The sequence below is a fragment of the Primulina eburnea genome, chromosome 5 (assembly GCF_022965805.1).
Source record: "Primulina eburnea isolate SZY01 chromosome 5, ASM2296580v1, whole genome shotgun sequence".
Lineage (NCBI taxonomy): Eukaryota > Viridiplantae > Streptophyta > Magnoliopsida > Lamiales > Gesneriaceae > Primulina > Primulina eburnea.
The window spans coordinates 16,775,536-16,796,016 of NC_133105.1; the positions used below are offsets into that span (position 1 = coordinate 16,775,536).

The following is a 20,481-nucleotide window of genomic DNA, read 5'->3' on the forward strand; positions in this document are numbered from 1 at the left end:
TTGAGATAAACAACTATATTGTTATGATGTCATAATTTGAAGTGTTGACGAAATCCAGCTGCAATTTTGTATAGCATATATAGGTGAACTCAATTCCATTGCTTTCCACATTCCACAACTCTCATTAATATTTCATGCTTTTCTACATGAATGGATGCAGAAGTTTCTAAAGAATTAGATGGAAAAGATCGTCCAAAACCTCAGGAAGTAACTTGCTGTCTCATCCATTTTGTGGCTGACCATTTTTCTCCAGATAATACTTCACATCCACCGTGTATGCTATTCGGATCAGATTGCCCATCAAGCCCCTGAAACACAATATATGATAGGACAATAGAGTCGGCAAGATATTCCGTTCAAAGGGGTGTTCCATCTCTTATTTCTACATGCAGAAAAGAAAATAAATTTAAGAACGATGTGATACTTCGTTGAACATAACCTGTGCGACGGAGCTAGTTGACAGAATCAAAGTTGACAATAACTTTTTAAACATTTTGCCACTTCAAATTAACAAATACATTAATAGTTTTCATTAGACTGATTTATTAAATAAAATAAAATAAAAATAGCAAGATCAATCCAAAATTTCAAGTCAAAAAGCCCAGTGTCACCATATAATATCCAGTAACCATTAAGGGAAGAATTGGCAGGCATAAATAAAAACAAGCACAGACATCACAGCACAAGGATACGTTTGAGAAGACAATTCAAGCCAATCACATGCCATCCAAAGTAATTACAAATAATGATTGATCAACATGGCTAAAGCAAGGATACAAACCATGCTCCAGAAAAGTACAGCATCTCCTTTGAGTGGTTTCACACATAACCCTGGAACCACTTTTCCACCACAGCTGCACTCACCAGATCCAGCCTAACAACAATGGCACATGAAGGAACAAAACACAATCAGATAAACGAAAATATAATCGAAAAGCATCTCAACTCAATGCATGTTTAATCTTTCCAGCAGTACTTGAAGTTGTCTGAACCACACGAAAAACGAAGATGTGAATCTCATAAAAAATATTAGTTTAAAAATATAAAATCCACTAGGTGTTGATTAATCTTATTTCTGTCACATGCTTAAGCTTCTCAAGTAAGTACCAGATTTAACGAAATAGCCTGTGGGGTCCCCATTCTTAACACTTATTGTTACATGCCTCGATATTTAATGGGTCTGACATGGGCCCTAATATAAAGGATACAGGCCCAAGAGTTCCCAAGGCCTCGGAAGAATCTAGATGTGGGGAGAGGAGAATAAAACTTGAAGAACGGGAGGGCTGTTAGACTCATTCTATTATTTTCCTTGAGAGTTTTGTAATTAGCATTGCTAGGGGAGAGCAAGAGCTCTTTTACAGAGTTAATACTATGGGTTTACATTTTATATTTCATCATAGTTATTTGGGGCGCAAGGCGCACTAAAGCGCTAGGGTGTCTTGGGGCCTGAGGCGCGAGGCGAAGCGCACGCTTTATCGAAGTAAGGCGCATATGACACAAATTTTAAAATTCAACATATATAAAATATTTTATACGATTTAAATTAAATACTTTGACAAAGATAAAAAAATAAGTAATCTACATCTCTGTAGACAACAAGTATATGGAGAAAAGTACACTGCTAAATGCTACAAAGTACAGAATCACAGATGATCATTGTAGGGCTGCCTAGCACAGACAGAAATACAGAATCACAGATGATCATTGATCCATATACAATAAATCTTATATTGTAATCCACAAGGCACAAAAAGAACAGAATTAGGTGAAGGATACAGACGTAGAGACTTTGTAATCCACAAGGCAGTAGGCACAAAAAGAACAGAATTACGTTAAGGATACAGAGACGTAGAGAGTTTCAGCGTAGAGAAAGGCCACTGCTGCGCAGTCCAAAAAGAATTTGAAAGAACGGTAAGAAAAATAATGCACATCAGATTGTAGGGCTTTTTTAAAACACTAAAAAGTGCTTTTATTTGTTATTGGGCTTTAAATTTTATGGGCTTGAGTTATGTATAGTTAATTGCAGCGTATAACACCAAAGCGCACAAAAGCGCGCCTTTCTGCCGCGGCGCGCCTGGGCCGAGGCGCACCTCAGGCGCGCGCCTGTTTAATGGCTTGCGCCTGGGTCATAACCAAGGCGCAACAGGTGCGCCTGGCTGCGCCTGTCGCCTAGGCGCAGCCAGGCGCTCGCCTTTCATAACAATGTATTTCATATGTTTAAACTTAAATTTCAGCCATCAGAATTATATTTGATCTATGAAATCTAGGTTGCAACACTTATACATACATGTATATTAAGAAGAAACCAATATAAGATTCATGTTTAACATAACAGAAAGCTAAAATAAGTTTGTTTTAATTAATGAAATAGCAGATTTCAATAAGAAGCCACCTTTGGGAAATACGTTTCTCCCCCCTCGACATTGTCACTCAGGTACATGAGCATTGTTGCCACTCTTTGACCCCCGCGCTTCAAATTAAACTGCAACCAGAAACATCCTTTACACCTTAAAAATTTGTAACATAAAGGAACCAATGTGAAAAGCTGAAAGATATTGGCATAGTGAACATTGGAAAGGAGCCGTAAGAGCCGTAAAATACTTACAGAGTCAGAAAAGTAATCATGATGGGGCCTGTAAAGCTGATTTTGTTCATACCTGTGCCTCTGCAGATGTTAGCCTTGACATTAAAGCCTATCAATTTTTTTGCTATTACGAGTAACTCAACAAGCACAGTTCTATGTACTTACCTCAACACTTGTATGAGCTCCCCATTTTCCACTGGTACTTGAGAGTATACAGAAATTCGTTTCTCGATTGCCTGATGGTGTTTAGAACACCAAAATTCACATTTTCAAACACAACTGGGTTTTAATAGACTAGAAAAATGTGGAATTTAGAACCAACAAAAGACAACTAAGTACTCCCACAGAAGGATAATAAAACAAGTAAACACAAGCACAAAGTATGAAAGCACATATCAAGGTGCGTCACATACCAATAAAATATTTTTACAAAGCCAGATACAGATGTTACTAAAAGCAGATAAAGAGAAAATTCAAGTACGAGAACCTGTATCATCGGATACCTTCTCTCTTCAGCAGTCAGAAACATTCCGGAGCTTGTTCTGACACTGCTCTTCATACCCTGAAAAAATTTACAGGATAATGAAATACCAATGTGAATATTTTAACTGAAACCAACCTCTCTTTATCCACCAAAATTTGGGCTTAGGATGACAAACCATGAAAATGCTACAGAATAATATGAATTATCAGTTATCAAGAAAAACTGAAATGGTCATCATCAAGAACCAATTGCTAGTATTTATAAGCTAAAAAAAAGATATTAATATTTCGAGAAGAAAATTTCGGATCATGCAGAAATACAAGAATCAATGCACAAAGCAAAGTAAAATTCACGGCATTGTTTCAGCAAGCTCCGATTGCAAGAAGACCCGATGTTGGTCAGGTGACCAACCAATAAAGAATCATGAATTTTACAGATGATGACATCATGAATCATATTGAGTTTATAACGTGAGCCACTAAAAAAGGGCTTTTATATGTTTCAGTTGTTGTGAATAGCACTCCTTAATAGTTGTTTCAAACTTGGGTGATTGCCAAAGCTATTTATTTATCTTCTAACTTTAACCAACATTCAAGTAGTGTTGCACGGTCCAGGAAGCTCTCCAGTGTACGAGGATATTGTCGTTTCCATCGTTTCATGTGTGGGACCAATCACCGTGTAGGATGAGATCATCTTGTCAAGTTTTTTTTAGATGTTCTACAGTATATATCGATTCTGATAACCATGTTATAAGCAACCAAGGTTGTTTAGAAGATACTCAAGGGTGTAAACAGTACCGACAGTATCTTTAGTTTCCTTGGTTATTTTGGTTCAAGAAAATGGGGACAGATGTGGACTTTGTCCATTTACATGATTATGACTGGGAAAAATAATTTAAGCACCCAATAGAATGGAAGAAAGAAAAAATATCAAGAAATCAAAAAATGAGTCCTGAAACATCACCATAAAATTTGGATTGTGTCACCCAATCTCAATAAATAGTTACAGCTCTCTGACGAAATAGTAACACATATGCATTCAAATTAAAGAATATAAAGTTTAAACCAATATACAAGGGCTTCAAAGTTTCGGTGTTTCACTAGGAATAGATTTCAGTATGAGAATGATGGATGCAATTGATTAACAAAGAAGAAAAAAAACACTAGGAGTTACAATAAAGCCATCCATTCCAAGAACTAATCAAAAACGAAAAACAGAAACATGACTCTACCAAAACATTAAATCAAAAAATAAAAACATAATTCTAACAAAAGCATTAAATCATCACATACACAAAATAAATTCATAAAACTTCAAAAATACTATGAACTGAAAGTAGTAAGAAAAAGGGATTCAAATAATTAAAAACAAGCCATGACTATCTTCTCTGAAACTTGTCTTCCCCAGTAGTGACACAATTTGAATACATCAGTAAATAAACTACAGAATAATGATTCTGTTCAACAGTAGGTGTTCTTCCAGAATTCTAAGCACAGATACTGCCTTTTTGGAATAACTTCAAATCCTTAAAAAAGGTAAATATGAATACAATAACACAATCATAAAGAGATCGATATAAACATGCGAGGATCAGAAACTGGCAAAACCTATTCTCACCTTTCCAGTTCTTGTGTCGACAACAGTAGAAACATGAAGGCGTGGTCTTGCAATTGCTCTAAGATAATCACATTCCTGAAAAGGCATAAAATAAACAAATGATTCATCCAGTAACTGACTTTCCAATCATTTCACATTCTACGGTTAATAAGAAACTAAAATATGTGAAATGCTTTTAACAAAGCAATCTGCATATACCCAAGATAATGGTAAGTTACATTCTGGATTCATCTATAAACTATTGCATTGTCTAGCTGGATCTAAAAGACATATTTCATATAATCAACTTGCACAGATAAGTTACAAATTTGAGCAATAAAGTCTGAGTCAGTCGGTAGCTTTACCGGACGCTGAGAGAGTTTTATCTAAGCACTTGCTGCTATAAACCATGACGTTCTTCCTCCTACTCTAATCTCACATTACACCACTCATTCTGTTACCTTCAGCAGGAAACATTTAGCATTCATCTTCTGAATCAAATTTAACAAATAGAAAGTTCGGTAAACCTACCCACATAGAAGTCTATTCAAGAACAAAATTATGTCTCTCATTGTTTCAAAAGAAAAAAATCTCTCATTATGTTAGGATCGGTTGGGTGTGAAGAAGTGTTTAGAAGGGGGTTGAATAAACACTTGACAATTTTCACAACTTTTTCGATGGTTGAATCAGTTTAGTGATAAACTGAGTTCAAGAATTTTGTTGTCAATGTCAATCAGTTAACTAATAAAAGTGCGGAAATAACTGAAAGACAGATAGAATATAATTGATAAGAAGAAACACAATATTTGTGGATGTTCGGAAATTTCAAACAATCCTACGTCACCCCTTCTATCTCGAGGATAGGATATTCACTAAAAAACTGATGTGTGTCAAAAAGCTAGCTCAAGTCATAGCTCAGGTACGCAAGAACTATGACCCTACCAGTCCAAGTGCCTTCAATGACAAAGTAGTTTTCGATCAGCTGGACATGGATCTTAAATCATTGCAGATGAAGATCAAAAATTGGGAAATGGGACAAGAATTGATTATTCCAGCTAATTCCCAAAGTCAATCATCAGAAGAGCAGGCTGAACCCTCAACTCATCAGCCAGAGCCATCCAAGGAAGCAGTTGCTGATCAATCTGAGCAAGCAACTAATCTTTCTTCCAAGAATGCTGAGCCGTCATCTTCTGTTCTTCGATCTCCTCCAGCAGGTATTCAACTATACTCTGAAGTTGAGCTGGCAAATGTCGATGAAATAATACAATCAGTTGCCGCTGACATCCAGCTAAATGCTAGAATTGATGAACCAGTTGAAGATCTAATCAATACTGAACAATCAGCCTTAGAGGGTGTAATACTAGAAGTTGTAGAACCAGTTCAGTCGCCTGCCACGACTAAACAATGAGTTCAAACTGAAGCTGACATGGCTCAGTTGCACTCAGAACCAACTGAAGAAGTGCCAACTGAAGAGCCAGCTGAAATGTCAGCTGACAACCTAACTGAAGAGCCTACCAGCTCTACTGCTGCTCAGACCTCCACCCAATCTCAAGAACCTCAATAGGAGGTAGTTGAAGAAATTACTCCAAAAATTATTACAGCTGTGACTGAATCACCGAATAGAGCCTTGGTAATTTTCAGTGAAGAAGACAAGGGGCAAGAACCAGAATCGTCTGAAGCCCTGTCTCCTCACACCAATGGCTATTGATACTATGATACAAGATATTCAGTTCAGTCTGCACAATTTAATTTCAACTATCTCTGATATGAAGTCAACTCAATTGCTGCACACATTGAAGATTGATTCCACAAAAGAGAATACCATGAAGAGCCTACACCAGGTTACTAAGGATATCACTTCCTTATTTCTCCAATTGGATCAGTTGAGAAAGGACAGAATGGCAGTTCCAGCACTTTTCCAGACTCAGGACATGCTGATCAATCGAATGGATTTTATACAAACCAGAATGACCAAGAGATTGGATCTGATGCAGGAACAGATGATGAATGCTATATCTATGGTCACCTCAGATTTTCAATTGAGAGTTTTGGCAGATTTTCAGTCAGTCAGAAAGATTATATTATTCTTTGTATGAATCTGTACACTGAAAGAATATTCTTTCATTCAGAAATTATTTTATTCTTTCATTCTTTGTACGAATCTGTACATTGAAAGAGTTATCAATAAAAAAATATTTTATCTACAAGAGTTCAGTTTCATCAGTTCATATATTCTAAGTTTTGTCAAACACCAAAATAGGGAAAATTGTTGGAAAACTAAATTTCGGAGATTGACAAATTAAGCGTGAAAAGATTGAAAAACTGATCAAGAAAACTGAAGGTATCTGAACTGAAGATTCTTAAACTGATAGTTGCCTGAACTGAAGATTAATGCAAATATAATTCTAGGTAATTGAACTAAGCGAAGCTAACTGAACTGTGTTGTCAACTGAACGATCAGTTGAGACTGATCAGTTACACAACAATCAAGTTGAGACTGATCAGTTGAGACTGATCAGTTGAGACTATCGGCTAAAGAAGACAACTGATTTTATCAACTTTACACGTCATCGGTTAAGGACGTAGCCAACAACCGACAGTTTGTACAGAAGCGGTGGGAACGCCGCATTTCAGAAAAGCTACAGTGTACAATTGTCAGAAGAATGTTGACATGGCTATTCAACGGATATAAAGATTCAAATGTATTCAATGTTACCGTTGGATTCAATCAAAGCCTACAAATAGCCGAGAAGATCACCTGAGATATATACAAAGTTAACTGAGTTACCCAACTATCGAGCGATACAGTCAGTTTCAAGAACTCTACGCATATTCTTTCAAAGCTCAGTTTTACAAAAGCTCACACTTATTATACATATTCATTGCTTTCAGACTATACTTTGAGCTTCAAGCACAAACATTCATTGTTGTTTTATTCGATCTTTGTAAGATCAGTTGTGCCTAAACATTACATCAGTTGAGTACTGATAAAAATAGTATTGATACTAAGAGTTTCAGTTTTGACATTGTTAAGTCCAAACTGAAGTGGGTTTGTACAAAGCATTGTATAAATCAAAGTCTTTTAGGGAATATCATATTCTCGAGATAGAAGGGGTTCAGCTTATCACTAAACTGATTCAACCATCGAAGAAGTTATGAAAATTGTCAAGTGTCTATTCAACCCCCTTCTAAACACTTCTTCACACCCGACCGATCCTAACAGTGAAGTATTTTTACTCGCCGGGTCATATTTTAAACCGATACACAAAATTTAGCGAGTCGAGAGACTTTTTGAGGGTTCGGGCAATATTTTCAAAAATATACCTAAACAAAATATTTTCGGGAGTGTTTTTGGGCATAATGGGATTATTTTATTGCTTAATGGACCTAAAATCCTTTTAATCCCATTAGCACCTTATATTAATGACTTAAACACTACACTAGCAAACCCTAAACCTAGTATAAGCATTCGGCCGCCCTCTCCTCTCATTCCAGCAGCCTTTTCGGAAAAACTTCAGCAGCTACTTCGGAAATCCTCTAGGTTTTTGCAAAGAAATCCTTTCTCGTCTCTCCGGTGTACGTTCTACGCGTTGGTATCAAGGTTTTCGAGCGCAATAACGCAAAGGTTCACGCTATTATATGCTGAGTGTGTGTGTTTTCATGAGGAACGCATAGAATTTTTATGTTGCATCGATTATGCATCGTTTTGTCACGAAATATGCATACACGTTTACATGTAACTCGCGTTTTTGTTGTTCTTGTGTAAGGGGCTGCCGATTTGAGATGCTAAGGGGCTATATATGTCGAGAGCGAAGATGTCAAGGTGCTGGAGTCGAGACTTGGTCGGCTTGGATGAGAGCCAATCAGTTTGGTTTTTAGAGTCAAGGGTTTTCGTGGCTAGACCGAGAGAAAGGGTTGGTGAAGCCTGCCTGGCTTTATTCCAGTCGTGGACAAAACCCTATTGGGTCGGAACAGGGCTGGGAAAGGGCTGTGAGCAGCTGGATGTGAGGGTAGAGAGGACGGGAAGGTTTAAGGGCTAGTTGTGGCACTCCTTGGCATGATTGAGCAATGTGTGTGCTTGGAGCTGTAGCATGGTTAGGGTTGGTCCAGTAGGGTGTCCACGGTCTGATCTTGGTCCTAGGTAACATTGGCTCAAGGCTGGTTCGGGTTGGTTAAATCTAGGGACTAGGATGAAAAATGGAAGGTTTAGTGCACTAGGGTTTACGGTGCATGTGTGCCGAAAATTCCAGCAGGTAGCAGCGGGTGTCAAGAGGTTCAAAACGGCTGGAATTGTGTTGTTTAGGGGCTGGTATGGTGTGAATATGTGGTGGTTAAAATTTGGAAAAATTTGGTCAAGTTTCGGGTTGATTTCTAGGAATTGATTATAAATATGTTTTGAGGTGTTTTAAGGAGTATGATTGGTTTTGGGTCGAAATTTTAAGATCCAGGGGTAAAACGATCAATTAGGGGTCGAGTTAGCAGTCCTGGAAGCGCCCTGATCACAAAAAATTGACATGTTTTAAATGTATACATTATCACGAACATGACTTTTTATGGAAATATGAAAATGCGTTGCATGCTTGATTTTAAGGAAATTTAGGTAAACGCGTGATTTTTATAAGTGGTGAATATGATGATACGTTTTGAAGGATGGGAGTTGGTTGTGACTAATACAAACATGAATACGAACATTTAAGGCCAAGGCTCAGTGGATGGGTAAAACTGTCGCTGATGTCCCCGCCGCCGGGTACCACGGTTATACGTAGATGGATCTATCGATTAGAGCTGATAGGAAAGTCACAACTAATGATCTGAATTCAAATAAAGAAAATGAACATGAATATGTTGAAATGATGAGACATGTTTTGGAAACGTTATGCTTTGACACGATATGATTAAGTTCATGTTTTAAAGATTATGAAATGTATATTAATTACAGTATTTTTCACTGTTACATGTTATGTATACGTATTTGTTATAATGTTACAGATGTGTTAAGTTTTTAGACTCACTAGGTGTGAATGATGCAGGTGAGCATATTGTTGAAAAGACTGGAGGCGCCGAAGACTGAGTAGACGAAGTTGGATGTAAGCACACTAACCCGAGGACCATATTTTCCGCACATTATGTTTATAAGTTAGGAGTTAGGAGTGAACATGGATATTTTCATACACTTTCGTTTTTACATGTCGATGTTTTGTCAGGATTTTTGCATGCTTCACATTTGTTTTATTTTACACGACCGTCTAGGGTTTGACGATTTCTCTTATTTTTAACTGCAGTATTTTTACCAGTAGTTGAATACTTTTATTTCAAAACGTGTGATTGACAGCTAGTATTGCATGCATGCATTTAAATGTATTTTCGAAAATTAGTTTATAAAAAAAATCTAGCATTATTTTAAGTAGTAGACGCTTCAATCTGACAAAGAGATATTTACTTCCAAGTGGTAACAGAGAAGGATTCAATTTCATAAAAGAGTATAATTTATAGCAGCAAAAACAATAAATATTCAGTTTTCATCCCAACCAATGAATTAAAAAATCTGAGAAAAAATACAAAAGAAAAAAAATGGGCATACCTCTGCGCTTAAGAAGTTATGAAATAAAACAACTCGTGGTGACCAGCTAATTATTTCAGGTTTGACCTAAATCATAAAAAACGAATGATGTTACAAGAAAGTATATCTAACATCTAGCTGCTTCAGGGTAAATGTGAATATTGAAGCTTTGCAAATATTTATGTTGCCTGCAGAAGTCATTAGTGCACAAGGATCAACATTAATATGAATAAATTTTAGTTCCAATAAATACCGATAAAATCAATCATACCAGTACATTGTTTGTTCTAAGGTGAATAGATTAATGAAATTAATGTTTTGAGATGCTGTTATGGGCCTATATAAATAGGACCATAAGAGTGGAGCAGTAGCTAAGAATTCAACTCAGTACAGGCCCCTATATGCCAAGAATATACCTGAAGAGAATTTGCAGGAAAAGAAAAGGAGATGCACAGGGGAAGAAAGAATATACAGATGCAAAGTATATTAGAGGAGGGCAAGCAGCATATTTTTGTTACTGCTACTCTGCTAGCCAGTGCCAGGGCAAGAGAAGGTTTTACTTTTCCTTGTCGAGAAAATTTCCAGGCTGAGTTTTACTTTGTAAACTATTAGTTAGCATTCATCATCCTTCAATAATCGTTTGCCTCATTTATACAATCCATTCCCAAAAGCTAGACAGGTCCTGAGACTTAAAATTTATATAAAGTATCACAAAATCTAAAAATAATTTATTCTTCATAAGATGTTTATGAGAAACTCATCCAGTTTCACAAAAAAAAAAAAAAACTAGCTATATATACCACTGAAATGATTCATCTTGATTAAAAAAGCGATAATTGCAAGAAATTGATGTTTTACTGCAATGATTTGACCAAAACTAATGATAATCACACTCTTTTGTTTTTTGTAAAACATAAAAACAAGCCCTAAAACATCTTCCAACTGCCTATTGTAGGCCACTATCTATAATGTGTTCATCAAAGTATATAAATGTTATTTGTAAGAGAAAAAAATTTTCAGGTCCCATCGCATGGTAATCCCACCAATTTTTCTGAAATGCAATCAATGGACCATAAAATAGAAACCTCCTATACACCTAAGATAAATACAAAACCGCAGGTTGGCATGTCATCATTCACAATATTTACTGCAATAAAACAGATAATAAGATACTCAGGAATACGTTAGTCTCCCAAATATTAAGTCTAGTCAGAAGTAACAAAAACGTAACTAAATAAATAGGTAAGATGTGATCTAATGTCTCATGTTTTATTCTTCTAATTTACAAACATCAAAATTTGATAAAATTCCATTCCTTTACAAAGTCAAAAGCTAATGAAAAAGTATTAAAACAAATAAGCGTACATATCCAAGACGTAAAATCGCAGCTTCTTTGTCTTCCCAATAGGATTTACCTGACAAAAGAGAACATGCAGTAAGGCCAGTGACATTCAACGAACATTTATTCACTTTTTTGTCCTATTTGGTGCATGCAAAATTTAGATCAATAATAAAAGTTGAAACCTCTAGCAAGTTCAAGACTGCCTCTGTTCAGACTTTGAATTCTCCCTAAAGAATACCCAATTCCTACAGCCCAACATTAACACCATTTGGTTAATTGATTAGGCGCCATGTCCAAATCCACAAGACGGGCACTTGGAACAGTTTAAACATATTTGAAATAGGAAATACATAACATTTTGATACAAGTCCAAATGGATAATAGAAGAGCAGGTATAAAATTTACATGTGACGCATGCGAACAGCACAAAATTGAATTAAACAAAAAATCTGTGCATGAAACATCTTCTCGAAAATACTGACATTAAATATATTCCAGGTTTGTTAAAATTTTAAAGTACTTAATCAATCATTAAAACAGTAGAAAATATACTGTAAATACACAGATGTACTCACACAACTTTTCCACTACATTCATCAACAATCTTAATACGAGAATTTCCACTGTATAAAACCAAAAGGAGAGATAACCTTCTTATAAGTTGCGTATTTTGGTAGAAAAAACTCAACATAAATATTTTGGTACGGAGTTAATCAAATCTCAAACATGCGACAAAAGTACTACTGGCTTTCCGATTCCATTTGCCTTTAGTTTGAATGTTGTGGGAGTTGTAGCAAGTAACTCAGCCGCTAAAAATTTTGGAATATCCAAAAAGGTGAAATCTTGCAACAAGAGTACGGAGAAAGTGATAGAACTAAGACAAGCCATTCTAATTCAACAGAGCAATGAAGATTCAACAGAGCAATGAAGACGAATTCTTATGTTTTTCGAAATAAACTTTTTATGCATATTTTTACGGCATATATATGCATTTTCGTACATGCTCCAATTCAAACCAATCGTGTGATAAGAGTAGATCATGTTTTTGGATTGAAATTACATTTTTGTTTGGCATCATAGCACAACATGATAACAAGTAGTTTCATTTATAAAAAATTATAATTCATAAACATCCATAAAAATGAGATCCTGCAAATACTATGGCTATCAAGGATGGACAAATAGAAGAGCAGGGGAGGCATCGCCTCTGCCCTCAAAAAAATTGATTTTTCATGTGCAACTTATAAAATTTCATATTTATCCCCCCCACCCAACAGGCATGATTCGCCCCCACTCGGCTGATTTCTGAATCACTCTTGGTATTGATGGGAAAAAGTGGTCAAACAACTGAATAACAAGATGATGTATAAGATCACAAACACCATTTCTTTGTAACTCCCACAAACTGAAGGTCTCCCAGGAGACTGAGATAATTGAAATGGAAACACATAACTTTCAATAAATGTGATGTTTATAGTGCCCCAGAGATTTTGTTTGAAGTCAGTTGAGTTGGCATTAGACCAAAAAACAATATCAAATGACTTTGAGTCGTGAAAAGTCTTTGAAATAGTAATCAAGCAAATCCAATGCAGAATACTGCTTTGAGGATCAGAAGCTAAATTGATCACGTCTGAAAAACCCATGTGAATGAAACGAATTTTGAAGAAAGAATTAAATCTTCAAAAATTAAATAATAACCCTTTTCATGGATAGTAGTTAGTACAGTGCCAAGACAAGGGATTCATCTAGTTGAAATAAAAGCATTCATCCAACAGTCAAAGAAGATTGGGAGAAATTTGAGCCTGTTTAAAGAACCCAGCAAATTTAAATGTTCGCGATGGACTTACTCTCTACTCTTGCTTGCATCTCACACTTGGACTAGAATGTATTATCACTAGAGATAGTGCTTACCATTCTACTAGTGAAAATGTTATTAGAAAAATCAGTAAAATTTAGCTAGCAAATAACACCCATTGGTATACAAACATACAGTAGCAATGCAAGGAAAATGATAAAACCCTTGGACAGAGAATTGATTGATAAATCTACCACGTGAATCCTCCAACCTCCAAATAAATGCCAATTGGATCAAAGCTCCTGAGCATTAGAAATGCCATAAAAATCACAATGGCAACAATATAACAGTTAAAAAAAATATAACGGCCATGGAAAGTGGAAATGACAATTGACTCAAGTTAAACAACAGTTATAAATGATTTAAAAGATGTGTCATTTTGAACTTGTAAAGGAAGCAATTTCCACAAGAAAACCAGATGTTCATTTATCATAAAGAGAAGCAAATTCAAAAATCAAAATTTCTGATTTAATTATTATGAAGCATGCATTGTCAATGACACTATTACTTTACGCACAATCATATTTTCTTGTCAAAACATTGCCGTATTTAATGGTCAAGTAGTGCTGATCATAAAACAGAATGGGGTAACATTCTCAGTAGAACCCAGCTGAATTTGGAGATTTTTCCCTTTTCTGATGTCTAGTTTTATTCATGGTGGGTTTACTATTTGCCGAGCGCGGTACCAAATTTTTACCTATAATGTTCAGATTCGAAAAAAAAAAATCATTTTTCCCAAATTGGGTGATGTAAGCAAAAAAAATTCTTGATCAACTAAGATTGAATACAAACTTCGCTTCTTTCCTGCGAAATTTCTCACAACAAACTATAAACGCCAAAAAAACCCAATTGAATCCAAAAGAATTTTGGAAGATAAAATCAGAAGATAATTTGAAACGACGCATAAATGAACGATAATGACGTCACTCACTAGAAAAACTAATTCTTCCGTCAATCCATGATGAGAAACAGCTATTTACAATTTATAAAAAGTTTTCGTTAAAAAAAAAAGTTGCTCAAAATTACAATGTAAAAATGGAGATGATTGAGGGAAATTACCTATAATCATTCCCACAGTAACAAATGTAAGGAGAGCGAAGATGAATCTCGTGGCAGACGCAGCCATTCCGGAGAAAAAATAGGAGCGGAGATCGGAGATTGTGACTGAAATGAAGGGTCAATAGAAAATTTGAGGGGGGAATTGAGGAAATAGGGTGTCCCATACATATTAATTCAAAAGAAGGGAGCGTGTGTATTTTATTATCTTGTTCATAAAAATTAAATTTTAGTTTATAAATAACAATATAATTATGAAAGAACTAAAATATAATTTAATAAAAAAATTAACATATAATTTCTTCGAAATATTAAAAAAATTACATGAACCAAGCGTTAAGTTTTTTGGGTCGTTCTTGAGTCGTCTCGGTTTCTTTTCATTCTTGAAATCCATCATATTCTAGAAAAAAATCACCATTTGTGATTGTCATTCACTACCACGAAACTCCATTTCTGAGTCGAATGCAAATGGCCCCCAATTTCAACTATTTCCAGCAAGAAAATTTTTCGAGATTGTCTTGGAAGAGAAGACAGTGAGAGATTATGTATTAGTACAACTTCAAATATTTCAATTTCTTGATCTTATTACAGTAAATTTGTATTTGAAATTGGGTCGTGTTCTAAAACTCGACTCTCATATTATCAAATATTAAGCAAGCCTTGGCTTTTGGGGATTTTGGGTCGTGTTTTGATGAATCTGGGTCAGCTTCGACCAAAACACATAAACTCGACCCGACTATATTAAAAACGGGTCGTCTCGGTCTTGTTCGACCCAGAACGAACACACGACCTAGTTTTTAATATCAGTTTTAGTTGGGTCGAGTTTATGTGTTTGGGTCGAGCTTGATTCAGACGACCCAAATTGAAAAAATCGACCCAAAATTATTTTTCCATGCGAAATAATAATTTTGTATTGTTCTGTGCAGATTTATTTCTCCACCAAACTTGAAAGAAATCACTTTTATGAGTATAAGCTGACATTAAGGTCTCATTACACTTAGGTATATATAAAATACGTTCATTTCTTTAATGAAAATGAGTTGTTAATGAAAATAAGTTTGTAATGCTCCGAAAATTTAAAGATCCACGCGAACCACATGCATGCAATTATTAAATTATCTTGTATTTTAATTAATTGTTTTAATTGCATAAATTAATTATGTTGTGCATATTTCCATGTTTAAAATTATATTTTCTACATGGTTGCATTAAAATGTATTTTTAAAGGTTATTCAAGTTGCGATCGAGGAACGGAGACCGATGGCTGAAAAATAAGAAATTTTTTTAGTAAATAATTATTTTTAATTATTTAAAATATGGATGATGATTTTTCTTATTTTTGAAAATAAGGAGTTTTGAGGTAATTTTATACGACGGGACGTAATTTTTATCGTGATGGATTTTCAACAAAAATACGAACGTGTTGGCAACCCTACTAATAAATTCACAAACTTTATTAAACAAAATTACTTTTAGATTTTAATTAAGCACTATTGGGCTTAATTAACATGGTTAATGGGCCTAAGCTTGGTTAGTACTTTATTAACTATTTAATATGCAATTTTGATACCATAACCACACACATCACATGCCTCAACTCCCCAATTCAATCAAAACTCTCCTCTCAAATTCAAATACAAGGCACACACCAAATATCCAAGGGGGAAAAGCTTCAAGTTTTTTAAGGTTTTCTAGCAGTCGTCTCCTCACCGTGGTTCTTCGATTTGTCAACGTAAAATCGTGAGTTTAAAACGCAAAGGCACGCCATAATTCTCCTTTTACTCATCTATCGCACCATAGTATTTATTTAATTGAGTTTTGAATGAAAAACAAGTTGCACCCTTGAACATTTTCGTTCATGCATCTTCATGAATTTTTTTTAAAGCTTGATTGTGTTCCAAAACATAATTTATATGTGCTAGAAGGGGCTGCCATGATTAGGATATGTTAGAGGAATGTTTTACACGAGTTTAAGGAGTCCTATAACTACACAGCACGCCGCAAACGATAATAAAAAAAGTCGGGACCGAAATCGAAACGTCTTGATCATGGGGCTCGGTTTAAGGGAATATCGATGCAAGCCCTAGCTTGGGTCACAGCTGGGTCTCAGTTAGGGGATGGGAAGGAGTCCTAGCAAGCTAGGACTCCACCCGAGAGCTCAAGTGGGAAGCCGCGCAGATTGATGTGCATCAGCGCGCAGGAGCTAAACGGGAAGTATTGGGGTTGCAGCTAGCCTGGGGGCAATCCAGGTGGGTCTTGTTGGGTCTAAGGTAGATGGCCTAGGGTCGGGCCAGGGGCTGGTGTGGGTTGGTTGGCCGATGGCTCGAGAGAAGGAGGAAACCGTGAGGGGGCTAGCGAACGCGCATGTTACGCTTCAGAATTATGGGGGCTTCACTGCTGGGTTCCTGTACAAAGTTCTGAAAATACCCACAATACCTGATGTCGAGTCAAGACTGAAATCAATCTTCCTGGCTAGAATTAAACCCGAAATCTCATCTGGGACAACCGTAGCAACGCTCCTGTCCCTAGCAACTCAGTCAATAATCCATTCCATCTCAGTAAATCAACTGATTATCTAAGGAATTACTCCATTCCTTTCGATAATCCTCGAATCATAAATAATATGGATATCAAAGGAGTTTTAAATCAAAATCCTTATCGCATATTATTTATTATTCGGCCATTTCATGTCCGAATCTTACCATCTCCTGGCAAGAATCTACAATACTTCAGTACTTGCTAACACATCAATATCAGTAATGTGGTCAGAATCGGACAACACATGTACCACCTAATATAACTCAATCTTATTCTCATTTAACTGCAGTATATGATATTTACAAAATTCACTGATAACAATCTTTTCCCTCAAAAGAGAAAGGACTCCATACTACAGCACACACAGACCCAACAGGTACAACATATGTCAATGCCATTCATACAAAATAATGTATAGGATGTATGAGTACTTCACAATACATATTCAAAGTAATCATAAAAGAACAGTTACCTGTTACAATCTCATCAATTACATCCTGGGTCTGTCTCTTGGTTCTTACACCCCGATGATTCAGCTCCATAAGATCTCCGGGAGCCTTTTTGTGGACAAACTCTAGCAAAATGTCCTTGTTGTTTACAGAAATTGCATCTACTAGTCACTCCATGACATTGCTCCAGTGAGATGTCTCCCTCCGCAAGTTCTGCAATAAATTGCCGTATAACTCGGGCTAGAACCGCTGGAGCTAGATGACCCGCTCCCTAACTTCTTAAACTGCTTCTTTTGAACTTTCAACTGCTCTTTTTTTCCACCGCTGCTGCTGCCAATCTCGATTCTGGACGGCAGTTGTTGAAACGTCCCATGTTCTTGTGTTTAAAATGTACTAGAAATATTTTTTTTTTCGGTCCTTGTTAAAATATTTTAATAAAATATTTTGTCCATGATCTAGAACATTCGCTAGCTAGCATTTCAAAATTCAATTGCAATCGTCATAAATAAAAAATCATCGCATGAGTTACCAAACCTAAAAAGCAATAATCGTGAAACATATCCCCCTCTCCAAAACCACTCTAAAGAATAAATAAATGATTTTAAAAATCTTTTAACGTAAAATCATAATCCATAATCATGAGTGCGGAAAATAGTAGAAGCGCTGGTCCTCGGGTTGTGTGCACCTTCATCCAGTCATCTCATGCGTCAAGTCCTCCCTCACCCTCACCTGCATCCATCACACCTAGTGAGTCTAAAGACTCAACACCCCAAATCTTTGTAACGAGTAATAGATATAAAATCCCATGCAACAGTGAAAATACTTTTACGTAAAATAACATTTTCGTGATTTGCATGACATGAACCTCACCTTTACCTTTTCCTTGATCATAACATAACATGATAACATGACATAATAGCATGACGTGATTCTTTTCATGATCATAACTTTATCTTTTCCTTGATTGAATTCAGATCGTTAATTGTGACTTTCCTGACGTGACATGACATGACAAACTTTATCTTTTCCTTGATTGAATTCAGATCGTTAATCGTTAAATAACTGTTTTGACGGTGTTTTAATCCCGAAAAATACCAAACTTTAATATAAAATTCCTAAATTCTAAATTTAGTCTTTTTATATTATTTTAGCTTTTATGGACCACGACTCGACCCCCGTGAGCCGTTTACCAATTTTCTTCACTTTTAAAACTCAAATTGACACCTACACTTCGACCCCGAGCCATCTCTTAATTTTTGCGACTTACCCCCAAACCATGTCGAGCCAAAAGGTGCCCAACATGTTAAACTTACCTACTGGACACCCAAACCATTAAAAACACACGCCCAGAGCCAAAACCGAAGGCCCTTAACCTACTGCATGAGCTGGCCGAGAACCCACTTTGCATGAACTCCATGTTCATGACCGTGTGAGCCCAGCCGATGCTTTACCGCTGGAACCCAACCCATGAACCCTTACTTAGGACCCTAGTGAACCTTCCTAACCCAGCCCACGAGCCCTGGACTGAGCCCTGACCCCCTGCCGAACGCCCGAAGTCTGCATCACGACATGCAGCTTCTCGGGTGGGAGTCCTTGCGTGCAAGGACTCCTCCCTGCCTTCGATCCTGAGTCCTAGCGTGGCTAGGACACTCCCTAGACCCTGTACAGGCCCTGACCATGCCCTGGCTCCAGCCCAAGCCAAGACCAGCCTGCCCTCAAGAAACCCGATCCCATCATACATGGCCGTAAGGTTACAGACTCCCGTTTCCTGCTCTGTTTGGTTTCTGTCGTGTGTGTGTTCGTGAAAGTGGATATATATTTCCGTGAAACCTTTATCTAAACGTCAAGTAACCCCATGGCAGCCCCTAAACACAGACAAAACATGATTTGATTCATAAAAACCATAAGATCATAGCATATACATGTAAAAACCGAGAATTTTGAAATAAATCTTCATGTCCTTCGTGCACACATAAATAAATCCGATACTATGATGCAATGGATGAGAAAAAGGAAGATTTTGGCGTGCCTTTGTGTCGTAAACGCACGATATACCGATGGCGACGAAGAACGGGGAGAACCGAGGCTTGAAACTCTTAAAACCTTGAAGGAAAAAGGCTATTTTCCGCACGGCCGTAGCCTCCTGTGTGCCGAGGAGAGTTTTTCTTTTGTAAAGCTCTTGTGCGGCGTGTCTAAGTGTGTGAGGCGTGAGAGTGAGCGCTTAGCATAGGGTTTAAGGGCTCTTATATGTTAATTAATTGTTAAATAGGCTTAAGGCCTAATAAACTTTTAATTAAGCCCACTAGTGCAAGCTAGGCCTTAAATAAACTAAAAAAATGTTTTCATAAAAATAACTAGTGAATTAAATAGCCAGACTGCTAAAAAATCGAATTTTTGTTAAAAATTCAACACCGATAAAAATTTGTCCCAGCGTATAAAATCACCTTAAAATTTCTTGATTTCAAAAATATGAGAAACCATCTCCCCTAAATTAAATAATTAAAATTAATTATTTAATTAAAATATTTTTTTTACATTTTTCAGCCCCCGGTCTCCGTTCCTCGATCGTCACTTGAATAACCTTTAAAAAATGCAATTTCATGCAGAATGACAATAAAATCATAATGAGCAAGTATGTCACATAATTAATTAACCATTAAAATAAATTACTCATTTTTTTTTCAAAATTTCTAGATTTGCATGCAGTTGGATTATGCCGTCTTAATTTTGGACCTTACAGTTGTTGTGGTATCGGTGTTGGAAGAACATATGAAGCTTCCTTTTGCCTCATCAGAACGGTTTCTGCTCTTCTGGCTCGATTCAGAGTATCAGCAAAGTTACTCGGTTGTTTCACATTCACCAATGTACGTATCCCTGGATAAACTGATCAGATATAGCGGTATCATTTCTAGCCACTTGAGGGGAAAAATGTAGCAAGGTGAAAAACTGGGCCAAATACTCATCGACATTCAACTTACCCTGTCTTAGATTTGCAAACTCTGCACTTTTATCCTGTC

The 20,481-nt window shown here is 36.4% G+C and overlaps 1 protein-coding gene across 3 annotated transcripts; it reads right to left on the reverse strand.

Moving 5' to 3' along the window:
• On the reverse strand, positions 1–14,646 carry LOC140833068 (prolyl 4-hydroxylase 1). Of its 3 annotated transcripts, XM_073197480.1 has the most exons (12): positions 14,481–14,646; positions 13,616–13,663; positions 11,749–11,811; positions 11,590–11,639; positions 10,246–10,311; positions 4,686–4,760; positions 3,072–3,146; positions 2,750–2,820; positions 2,606–2,657; positions 2,393–2,482; positions 782–874; positions 1–308 (listed from the first exon to the last, which is right to left on the reverse strand). In XM_073197480.1, exons 1-12 carry the CDS (start codon positions 14,545–14,547, stop codon positions 201–203), a joined length of 858 nt encoding a protein of 285 aa, XP_073053581.1. In that variant the 5' UTR covers positions 14,548–14,646; the 3' UTR covers positions 1–200. The 3 variants fall into 3 exon arrangements, with proteins under 3 accessions (XP_073053581.1, XP_073053583.1, XP_073053584.1); XM_073197482.1 differs by lacking the exon at positions 13,616–13,663; XM_073197483.1 differs by lacking the exon at positions 11,749–11,811.
• Between the last annotated feature and the right edge of the window lie 5,835 nt (positions 14,647–20,481).

Bases quoted from the DNA above. Each gene is read 5' to 3' on its own strand.
- LOC140833068 (XM_073197480.1), bottom strand. From the start codon at position 14,547: ATGGCTGCGTCTGCCACGAGATTCATCTTCGCTCTCCTTACATTTGTT. The intron at 2,658-2,749 runs GTAAGTACATAG...GCAGAGGCACAG, and splicing joins GAGCTCATACAAGTGTTGAG to GTATGAACAAAATCAGCTTT. The intron at 309-781 runs GTTTGTATCCTT...ATTGTGTTTCAG, and splicing joins CTGTACTTTTCTGGAGCATG to GGGCTTGATGGGCAATCTGA.